The sequence below is a fragment of the Serinus canaria genome, chromosome 4 (assembly GCF_022539315.1).
Source record: "Serinus canaria isolate serCan28SL12 chromosome 4, serCan2020, whole genome shotgun sequence".
NCBI classification, from domain to species: domain Eukaryota; kingdom Metazoa; phylum Chordata; class Aves; order Passeriformes; family Fringillidae; genus Serinus; species Serinus canaria.
Genome location: NC_066317.1, coordinates 45,289,260 through 45,301,291, shown reverse-complemented (window position 1 = coordinate 45,301,291; position 12,032 = coordinate 45,289,260). Strand labels below are relative to the sequence as shown.

The 12,032-nt window shown below is 36.4% G+C and overlaps 1 protein-coding gene across 2 annotated transcripts in view; it reads right to left on the bottom strand.

Moving 5' to 3' along the window:
* Positions 1–5,299: 5,299 nt before the first annotated feature.
* The window catches only part of USP46 (ubiquitin specific peptidase 46), a 31,931-nt gene continuing 25,198 nt past the window's right edge, over positions 5,300–12,032 (bottom strand). For both annotated transcript variants that reach the window (XM_009100459.4, XM_050973778.1), the window contains one exon: positions 5,300–11,672. In XM_009100459.4, the coding sequence (XP_009098707.1) occupies positions 11,571–11,672 (102 nt within the window). In that variant the 3' untranslated portion in view covers positions 5,300–11,570. The remainder of the gene's footprint in view (positions 11,673–12,032) is intronic.

Below are 12,032 nucleotides of genomic sequence, written 5' to 3'. Positions count from 1 at the left end.
TGTTTCCATAAAAAGCCTCAACTTTTTGCTATTTAACTCTACAAAGCCATTAAAGGGCTGCTTCTTTTTTTTGTTTGTTGGCTTTTTTTGGTTGTTTGGTTGGTTAGTTGGTTTTTTCAGTATTGCCTTATGCTTATTAGGTCAGTTTTGTTGATACTCACGTATCCATGTAATCATTCCCAGGGGCCAAGATAAGTAATAATAAGTAATGCTGTAAATAACATTATAGCATCTCATTATCTAAGGCATACATGGAAAATTATTGTGGATAACAAAATACTTTAGGGGGGAATTAGCTAAGCAAATTCATGAAGAATGAGGCAATACACAGTGCATAACCCATTAGCTTAATTCATATCTGTAAAAAAAGCAACCATAAACTGAGTAAGCTTGGATAGAAAGTTTCTTTCCCTTGTAAAGTTTCATTGCTTTCTAAGGAAGTGATCTTTAATGGGTCATTTATTTCATAAGCTGTCTCCAATAGAATTTTCTCCCCTTCCTTTGAAACCACTAGATGTAGTCATGGTGAGAGACAGTGAGCAGGACCTGATTTTTTTACACTGATTTTGGTTGGACTTATGAGGGAGTATGTTGCTTAGAAATAAAATCCAATAGTAGTGACCTTTTAAGACAAATTTGAATCACATTTGCACAACTGAATTAATTCCTGGCACCTCTGGACATTTGTTTCTTGTAAAGATCTTCTGTCAAATAGCAGTTAACTACTCTTAATGTCTACAAATCTCTCTCCCGGAAAGGAGTGCTGCAGTTATTAACTGATGAGTGCCTGCAAAGGGAAAAAAATGTGATAACCTACTTATTGTGCATGTAAGAGTAATTTAGGTGGCAACCTCTACTTCTCTGACCTAAGCTCCATAGTTCTCTGATGTGTATAAATATTGGCTTACTCATTTTCTAGTTGAGAAATAGAGGAAGAAAGAGGTTGCATTTTTGTCCCATGTAATACGATGAGTTCTTGACAGGGATAAGAAGGGAAAGCTCAGGTTTGCCTACCCAATCTACAGCCCTAGCTGCTTTCCTGAACATACTCTCCCAAGGGCTGAGTCTCTGAATGTACCCAATAGTATGGGCTAATAAATGGTTGCAAAATTCACTGAAGTTGGTGAACTGACATTGTAATCCCTTGGAGAAAGAGAAGATAAGTGCTCTTCCATTCAAGGAGAGCTGGAATAGTAGGTGATACTGTCCAAAGTCACAGCAGTAATAGGAAAAAAGATGTAGCCCATACATAATGGCTAATAGGAAATTAAAACCCAACACCCCAATGTAAAGGGTACAAAATGTCACTAGAGGACTGCCACTGGAGGAGGACCTGCACCTTAGGTTTTTTCATTAAGAAATGGTATAATGAATTAAAATTTAACACAGCTTCATGAAAAATCTTCACCTGGGAGATATGGCTCACTATCATATTGCAGAGATTTTGAGTAAAGTATCTTTGGATAAATAAAGTTCAACTGTATTTAGAGCATGATGAATGAAGTGATTTGTATTCAGCTCAGTATCTGGAGGTGGGATTTGGCTGCACAAGAGTGAGAGCAAGAGATTCACTACACATTTTCCAGGTACATTACTTTTACAAGTGTCATGACAACTAAACAGAAACACAAAACATTGAATCTTTATTCACAGTCATTACCACACCAAACACTGGCTGGGCACAGTCTGTGCTCTGCAGTACCACTTCTTTTAGGATAAATTGATTGTCTATCCTCATCCTCTGTAACTGCATTTGGGAACAATAAATAAGTATGAATGTGTAATTTTAGTTGTAATGAACCGTGTTCTCTAAGTCACGGTAAAAATATAATTTAATATAAATATTGACTACTACTCTAAAGCATGTTAATACAAAAGTTTGGTTGATTCAATGTTGGTTGAAACAACACGACAGGATAGTGATGCAGTATGCCCAGAAATATCCCATAAATGTCAACAGTAGAATTAGCAACCTGTGCTTGAGTATTTAAAAATATCACAGTTGTAAAGGTTAGGGGGAAGAATTCTTTTGGGCTTTATGTTGTCCTCAAGGCCATATTCTGATTGGCAAGAGAGTATGATGCTGCTGCCTTAATCAACTCTGGTCTCTGCCTGAACTACTCATCTTGCAGAATTAAAACAGCCTGTGACCTCACCCCAGAATACTTTTGTTCATCTGAAAATGTATATCCAGAATTAAGAAATAAACCATAAATAAGTGACATCATCCTTGCTTTAGCTAATATTTTCTTTTACTGTGTAACAATTAATGAATACTAAGGGGCAAAAGAAAACCAACTCATTCCTTGGAAAGTGAAGTGCTGTAATGACAAACCTCCTGAGTAACCTTGGCTGCCCCGGTGTATTCCAGGTAAGATGAGCTGCACCAGAGAGAGCAAGGCATCAGGTTTTACTGGATCAATGTGCTACAGGGTCTGCACATTGAACTGCTTCCAGTAGTGCCTAAAGTTTTAGCTTTTATATTCTTCAGATCAATACTGCTTTAATGTACAACTCTAAAATTCCATGGCCTGTCAGCTACTGTTCTCCCATTTTATTCAGACAAAACCATTTCTCTATAGGCCTGAACTTCAAGGACACTTTACTGTCTCAGGCTCCAAAAAACATAAACAAAAAGTGAATTGGGGGGAGCAAACTGGGGGAATGTGATTACATTACCTGAAGCTGTAATTGGACAATTAACCTCTGATATGCAGATAGACCAAACTTCTATCTGTCTGAAAATCTCATGATTGTTGTGCATCTTGGGTGCAGTCTCTGTGAGACTCCTGCACTGCCCAAGGTGTGCCTTGTGATGGCCTTTCAATAAATACCTACCTTTGACTCTGTTCTAGGCAGCCTCTCCAGGCATCACCAGAAGTGAGGAGGTCATCAAGCTAGATACTGAGGAGCTGGTGATAATATTCCTACAGTTCAAGTGTTCTAGCTGAGTGGTGGCCAGATTCAGCTCAAGTTGAAGTTGTCTAAAATATATATGGATTTTGGTACACATTACCCAATTTGTACCATTTTCACCAAATTAAGACTTGACAATTTATTTGATTATCAGGTAAACTGCCTTGAGGATGAAAAATGCTTCATAAATGACAGTGAGAATTACATGATTAGTGAATAAATAAAATTTAAGATTATATTTTGCTCCTGAAACTTGTTTCCAAAGAGCAGAAATAATCACAGATTCAGCAGCAGTACTTCTCCAGTGTTCACAGTGTTCCACACATTACCATGTCTTACAGCTGCACAGAAAACACAGATCTGCTCACCAGAATTTTTATGAGGATTCTGTTATTACTAATCCCACTGTTAAGCTGCAAACCTACCTGGAGCTTCTTTACACCTATAGTAAAGTGATTGTTATTAAAATTTGCTCTCTAAGCCTTTGTGATGTCCGGTTTTGCAATACTGGGTGATGTTTGTATCTTCTGTTTCCTCATCTTTGGTTCTGCTCTGTACATGACTTGAATATTTCTTCTCACATGTGTGTCAAATGAAACCCAAAGGCTGTTTCACTCTGTCTTATTCCAAATTTCATTCAGCATTGATCTCTTTATTTTTTACTCTTGCAGCAATTTGGAAAAAAGTCTTTATCAGTCTCCACCTCTTGGCCTTTATTTGATCCTGGTAGGTCTCTCCATTCATCCTGGGACAGCCTGCAAACTCCAGGGTGTTGACTCCTCTGCTGTTTCTGTATTCATGATGAGATGAAATGCACTCTTAGCAACAGGTGAAGTGTTTGTGACTGGTTAAACTCTGCATTGTGCAGTGAGGGTGAGTAAAATTTAACAAGGCAATGGAGTCATCTCTAAGTATTTGTAAAAAAATTAATAGGAGGATGTTTTTTTCAAAATAGATAATTAAAATGTCCTGTTGCCATATATGTGTGTGTGTACATGTATTGAAAATGGATGTCCTATTTTTCTTCTTTAAGAATTGGTACTAGATTTTTTAGTTGCACACAAACATTCAAGGAAATTGATATCTCCAGAAATGTGGAATGTGGTTTTCTATGCCATGTATTTAGTCGCATCTAATAAATATAATTTGAAGTCTGGTCATTACATTTAAATGAGTAACTTTACAATTTTCTCCTACCATATCTGACTTTTCAATTCACATTAAATTATATTTTTAACATTTCTCTGGTTATCTGATACACAGAACATAACCCAGTCTAATGTAAAATGATTAATTAATACAGAAGAGTAAGGAACAGAGATACAGGTAAACATCATACAGCTTCTAGGAAAGAGCATTTCTGAAGTGAGACAAGTTCTAGTGGAGTTCAAGTACAGTGATTATGAATCCTGCCACTGGAAACTTTTTCTTGGTTTCTTTATTTGTACACCATAAATTCTATTTCTTCAAAATGTTTTAAAAGAATGGATTTGTGAATATTTAATTCAGTCATCTCCTGTGTTTTAAATTTTTGTCTCCATCCTGCAGTCAAATGCTTACATCCTAATAACCCAGGAGTAAATTTGAAGGTACTTCAAATATTTTTAATTTGAAAGGAAATGTGTACTGTAAGATATGAAGTGTTTTTCAACCCAGTCCTTTGATAGTCTGATGTGCCATAAATCTTACAGTGTGTTAGCTATAAATGCAAAGTGCAATTTGACAGCTATGTTTGATTCCAGCTCCCTAAACAATTATGAAGGAATAAATATAATCCGTTTAGACAGGAGCAAGAAACTCCAGCCTTTTATTTACCTCACTTTTGAGAATGTAAATTGTGTTTGTTAATGAATGACTAAAGGAAAATCAGCAGATAACAGGACCTTTCAAGTCTTTAACAAAATTTTAGGCCTCAGTAGCAAAATCCTTTCCCAGTCCATTAGTCACAGGTAAAATCCCAGGCTGAAAGGGCTCATTGTTTCCTGATGTAAAAGGTAGTTCAATTCTGGCTGATTTTTATTCTCTTCAGTTTTAGCTGAAACACTGAAGCTCAGACATTGACAAGGTCAATGGTGGTGTGCTTTAACTGGGTACAGCTCTGTCATGCAATTGTATATATATTCTACCAAGACAACTCAGAAACTACTTGTAAAACTTGTTCTTTTAAGACACTTCAGGGGCAATCAGCCCATGGGGTGAAATATTCTCTGAAGTCACTTAAAATGTGTTGATCACATTAAACTGAATAAAAAGCAAGCATCAGTAGTCTTGTCATCTGTAAGAACACAGGCATCTGCCATTCAGAAACACATTGTGTAACAACCAACATCAATGCTCAGCCTTACTATGGCTCCAGCTGAAGTCAAAGTAAATTGAATGGAAGTGAGATCAGCTACAGAGTTTATTTTATGTAAAATATAAACATGTTAACAGGAGAAAATACTGTTTTCTTATGTTACAACCTTAATTACCAACATGATTTTTATTTTACAGCTCTGCAGGTGGTGCAGGGTTCAATTACATGTACATGATGACTAAAAAGAGCAGATATTCATCTGTACACAAACACTGAGTATTGTATGCTGTACTACAAATCCAGTATTTGTGTGTGTCCCCAATGGTGTGCCTCATAATTCTGCTACTTCTTATTCCATTTAAAAAACTAGGACAAAATTTAAGTAGTTTTATTCTGATTGCATCATTTTGACAAGGTAGAGAGGGACTATATATTTACAAACAGATACACATATTCAAAGCCTCTGAAAAAAAACAAACCTTTCCATATTTCATCCTCTTTTCTTCCTTCTTCCTGCTACCCTACATTCATATCCATACAGGATGTTGTGGCTTTACTCCTAAAGCATCATAATAAGTTATAGAGCTTGTGTTAGGTCTCTTTTAATGAAAGCCACTGAGACTAAAAAACACTGGCACCTGTAACATGGCATCCCTGATGTTGCTCTTGCTGTTAGAATGAGAGCTGGAGAGGACTAGGAAACAATTTAGTACATGGCCAGAGTCTGGTGTGGGACATTTCAAACATGAACACCACTGCAAATACAAAGCTGAGGTTTAAGCTCAGCCTCTTCAAGGAATGTATACCTATTAATGAGATTCTGGGGAGTGGGGCAGAGGGGTTGCAAATACTCATATTGCAGCAAGCCATATGTTTTGGTGAACTGCAAGATGTCTCCATGAAGAGCTTAGTCCTGCCACTTTGGAATCCTATGAGAAGGGTCCAGTTTATCTAGAGGATGGAGGTTAAGAAGCTACATGTTAGTCCAGCTTCTCCTGTGCTGTCACAGATAGCTAGACCTACTGTGCTATCACAGAAAAGTTACTTTTTCATATTCTGTGTCACCTGCCACAGCCTTCATCAGAAGTACTAGGCTGTTAAATTGACTGAAGTGAACTGTGCACACAAGTTAATTTATTTTACATAGTACAATAGTCCCAGTCTTGATAACCAAATGAAACAGAATTTATTAAAGAATTATAGCAAGAGATCATGAATAAAGGGAGTTATTTGCAGTTTCATATTGAATCAGTCAGGCAAAGCCAGCAACCAAACCTCCTAGAGGGTTAAGAATCATTAGTATGTAAAGTGGTGTGGGTTTAGCCAGATGGTCCCATCAGGTGGGCACATACCTCCTGATAGGTGTTATTTGACCCTGTATGCAAAAGAACTGTGCTATCTGAATAAATTTTGTAGACAGGTTCAAGCAATCTCTTTGAAGTAATGCATATTAACTGAAAAGAAATTAAATGGGTGTCTATCGAGCCTTGCCAAGAGCTATTTACATAGTAAAGGCCATGTTAAATTGAGAAGAAACACCTCAGAATCAGAACAGATGCAACAGGAAAAAGTTCTGGTCTTTTCATTGATCAAAGAAAACACGGTATCTAAAGCAGTAGGAATAACCCTTGCATTAACAACACAGAAAGTCACTGGCTTTCTGATATGGACACCACAGATGCTGCCTTCTAAAACCATCATTTTAGACAAGCACTTATCTTACTTCATTATCTCTTTGCTTCATTTTGGCCCAAGTGAAGAGAAGAAAGATGCAAAAATTTGCTCTCCTTGCCAGCATGCACACAGTAGCCAAGAATAATTGTGGTTCATCAGATTATTCACAGTTGAGACCAAACAGAGCACTGATAAAGCAGCAAAGAGAGCAATACCTGTATTATCAGCTGACTGACAGCTGACTCTGTGTCTGGTAAAAGAGAATTCTCCTGTAAGAACTGGAACTTTTCTAAATTCTAGTCATTGATAACAGTGTCACAGATTGAAGCATTGCAGTCATCCTCAGGTGGGTCAGCAGGCAGAGAGCACAAGAGGCTGTGAAATGTGCAGAGTGCAGCTCATCAGGTACACACTGATGTGGGCAGCAGACACATAGTAAGTGCTCTGTCCTTTTTATACATGAAAATGCTTGGGCTTTCCAATTTTACAACCCAGCTAGGACTGCAAGCCTAAAAATGGAAATTGAGTTGTAACTATTGGTTCACAAGCAACAGCTGCAAAAGACAAAGGCAAAATATTAAGCTGATTGGAATTCCACAAGATTGACATTGTTGCTTAAAGTGCTTGGGTTGATTACATTTAAAAAAAAGGATACATAAAAATTAAAGCAAAACAAATAGTATTAACCACATAACTTATTATACAAATATAGTAACAGACCAACAAAAGAAAAATAAATTAAAACAAACCCTTCTAAAAGATACAAGCAAAGAACAGGTACACAGCCAAAACTTCCTAAAATTTCTAGTATTCATTCAGCTGTAAGATACTGCTCACAACTATCAGCCACGTGCAGCAAAAAAGAGATGAAACAAAAAGGGTTTGCTGTTGAGAGGCATCAAATCACTGGCAGCTGCAAGCTGTCAGCTCAGTTGCCAATACATGGTGTTGGAACAGAAGAGTGGCTGAAATATAATGTCTGAAGATAAAAGGTTGTGGTAGCACTTTAGGACCCATTGTGTAAGGTGAATTTCAGTTGAATTTTGCTAGGTCTTCAATATTTATACTAAACCTGATATGAAGGGAACTCCTACTTTGTTTTCTTTACTCTATCTGCTAAAGGAACATGACTTTTCATACATAATCTAGCACTCTGAGGTAACTGAATTGTTAAAACAGAATTGACAGGAATCATTTTGGGGACCTAATTTCAAAAAGGTGTTCTGTTTCATTGGTTTGGCTTTTCCATCACTCCACTCTTGTGCCTCCCTCTGCTATGTCCCCACATTAGAAATTCCTTAAAATCCCAACAGCCTGTTATTAGAAATACAGAAGCTGAGTTCTCAGCTCATCCTCTAAGGTAACTGATTCATCAGCACTGCAGTGCTGTGGAAACACAGACAAGACAAAAATGGGGTTTTTTTCAGTAGAGAGCATAGTAATAGTATTTATAAATGGACAGTGCATCTCAGCAACAGCATGGGAAATAATTGGAAAACTCCAATTGTTGTTAGACCTAATATACCTAGAACCTGACACCATAAAATATAGTCATTTCAGGGAAGCACAGAATAGTATTAGAGATCTGTGCTAGCATTTTGTTTTCTAGCTATGAGCTGAAAGGCTTTTATTGTCTTAGGTATTTTTCCATTCTTTCGTAAGGGACTGGAAATCTATGCATAAACATAAGAGAAAAGGGACTATGCTTTATTTAATCAACTGAAATACTTTACACCATATGATTGTTCCTGTGGGGATCCCAGCCCTGCAAAACTTGAGTGAATGTGCTTAATTTGACAGAGTTCCTCTGCCTAGACTGGCACAATTCATACAGCTGTGACAGACAGCTTTTGGACTGAAGTCAAGATATTCAGCTCACTGGAGACTGGATCCAACTTATAGAATTGTTACCACAACTTGGTTAATCAAAAGAAAATGTTCCTTAGTTTAGCCAATGTTAATATGAACTGTGTATTCCACAATGTTCCAGAGCTGATGTCAGACTACTGATGCTGGACTGGCGTGATACTAGTGCTGTGACCTTTCCATGGGCCAGCATGAATTAAAAATGCTTTTTCATACTTTATGAAACAGCTTATTCTAGTAATTTTCCTCTCAATAACTTACTGCAATGATCTGTATGTTTAACAATATAAAGCTGTCTTGCAGTAGAGAAAACCAGAGATTACTATCCTGTTGTTTAGCATTTAAATATCAATTAAAACTATTAACATTTTTAAAACCAATTTGCACATAGGTCTATTGAAATAAGAAAATTGTTTCCTAAAATTGAACTGATTTAAAAATTCTTTAAATGAAAATTTACATTTCATATAAACATGAGCCCTGAAGATTCAAATTTTGACCTTAGGAATATCTGTTTTTTTGAATATTTTAAAACAAAATAATGCTGTAAGAATGTTCAGTAGTAAACTGCAAAATACAGACTTTTGGTCCAGCACTGATTAATGCTGATCTAGAAAGTGATTTCATTCACAGTGAGGAAACCTTATCCATCTTAAAAGGCCAGTAATTTTTATATTTTTTTTACACAGAAATTCTGAATGTTTATAAATAAATCAATTAAAGAGGGATTTTCAGGTTTAGCTTTTCAGTGGAAAAACTGTGGGGTCTCAGTGGGAGTTGAAGTCTGCTGTAAGATGTCTATCTTCTGCATTAGAGACAGAACATTTCATTCTAACATCAGTAAAAGAAAAAGAGCTGCATCCTAATTATGCTTGTCTTGTGCTTGCATACCAGCCTTCATTTATGTGAGTGATCTCTGTAGACCACTGCTCTCATTCACTCAAGTCCTCTAAGGTTACATTCTACATCTGCTTTCTTGTATCAGTATAATAACATGATAAATCACAAATAATCTTTGCTGAAAAATCCACTTCTCTTTCTCATTCAGTGTAAAGTGCTACATTGCCTTAGTTTACAAAATGGCCATTGAAAAATCCAACTGAACTTCAAATGATGTTACAGTAGAAGCTACTTAATTTTCACCAATATTTCACAAAGGATATTTCACATTCACAGTAGAGTACAATGAAAAACACTATTATCTTTTCTACAGAAGACTAAAAATATGAGATGTAGCTGCACTTCAAAAGCCATTTCTTGAAAGGGAGTGTTGGCCATAAAGTGTCAGGCAGGCTTCTTAAAGAAAAAGGACAAAAATCAACATTGTCTGATAAATACATAATTAGTGAATAAAATGTATCAGGTAGGAATAAATTTTGTGGGATGAGAATATTTCCTCAAAATACTAGATCTGTCAGCTCCCATGAAGACAAGAAGAGTGTTTTTGCTGTTGATGTCATTGGAATATGACTTTGGCTACTGAAGTTCAAGAATTGTATAATACCAAACTGAAAAAGGTAGCTACCCAGCATGACCACTGACTCAAGCAACTATCAATCTCTTCTCAAACCCTATTGATACTTTCTTCTACATTTATTCTTTGCCAAATTCAGGTATTCAGGTGAATTCAGAAATTTTATTAGCCAGTGCATGACAAGTGCCAGCCAAATTAATCCAGGAAAATCACAAACTTAGTCTTTTGTACTAATTTTGAAATCAATCACTCCAGATCCCTATCTGTTTCTGTGGTGACAAAACTCTGTCAAAAATGACCAGAATGTGAAGGATGATATATACATGATAGCCTGTACACTAGTGGTTATTATGTATTATGTTTCTAAGAAATTGACTCAGTCTTGAGAAATGAAAATGGGACCTACAGATATTTAGAAAATTACAGGGTCAAGCTGTGTCTTATGTACAAACAATGCTTATTTAAATGGACTGGATAATTTCAGTCCTGATGGATATGTTACATGTGAGCAGTGTTGCAGTCACAACACAATCCAAGTAAACAATCTATATAATTTTAACAAAAATGTAAGCTCAATCTTTATAAAAGCAACTCATCTCTGTATCATATGTGTGATCTTACTCCCTTTATTCCAGTGCTCTGTAAGTTCTGAAGTCTCACCTCATCTGTACTATCTCATGACAGAGTGGCTGAACATACAGAATTACTTAGTTCCAGTGTAATTTAAATCCCTCTATATGAATTTTAGGTCTGTGGTTACACTCTGAAAGTTTTTAACAATCAAAATTGAAATGATTTTGGAAGAATATCTTTTCTGCAGCAGAGTAACATGTAAAAAAATCCCCTTTAGAACCACAACTCAAATCATCATGAAACTGATTTTTTTCCTTATACTTAAAAGGGGTAAGTATATGTCAGGATGCATTTAAAGGAATGCTTTGTAAATTAACACACTCCAAAACCATCTAGAAAGTTTTAAATAATTTCATCCTAAATGTAATGAACACTTTCATATAAAATACTACTCTAGCTGGATTGGGTTTAACAGTTGACATCCAAATCTCATTATCTGTAAATGTTAGTCCATATAAATTCCGCTAAAATCTGACTTCAATTAGCTCTTCAATCAGACTTAAAAACTACAAACAACGCCCTCCCTCTAAAACAAAGTTCTGAATGTCAAGAATGGACGGTTCTAGTCAACACCACATAAACCATTGAATAGGAGACAGTGCATTGTTGTTCCACCATCCGGGGTGTGGGCTGTGTAAAAGTCAGTCCGGGACAGCCGGCGCCTTCCTTTGCAGGCAGCATCCTTGTGTGCAGTTATCGCAGTTTGCCAAGTCACTCTCTCGACTGATAGAATAAAATATAGCCAGACTCTGAGTTTTTTGATATATCAGAGGTCAGACCGTAGAATTCTTCAATAGCTTGAGCATCTATTTTCTGCAAAATAAATATTTTTTAATATGCTGTTAGATAAAGCAAATACAAAATACAGATTAATTGACTGCAATTGGTAAATTCTGTTTGCAATTTAAGCAGTGAAAGGGTAAAGATTAGGGGCTGATTCTTGCTGATATCAATCATAAAACTCATAGGCACGTTTCTGTCACTGAACATGACTGAATTAGGCTTTTTCCAATAAGAGAGGGACTCCTTGGAACACAGTAATGAACATAATGAATGTTTATGTTAAAACACATAAATGTGACCATGTGATCCCATCTTTCTCAAATTTTCAGAAATCTTCTTCAAGACTTGCCCCATCCAGCATCCCAGTGCTTACTTTCCTTACCTCTTGGG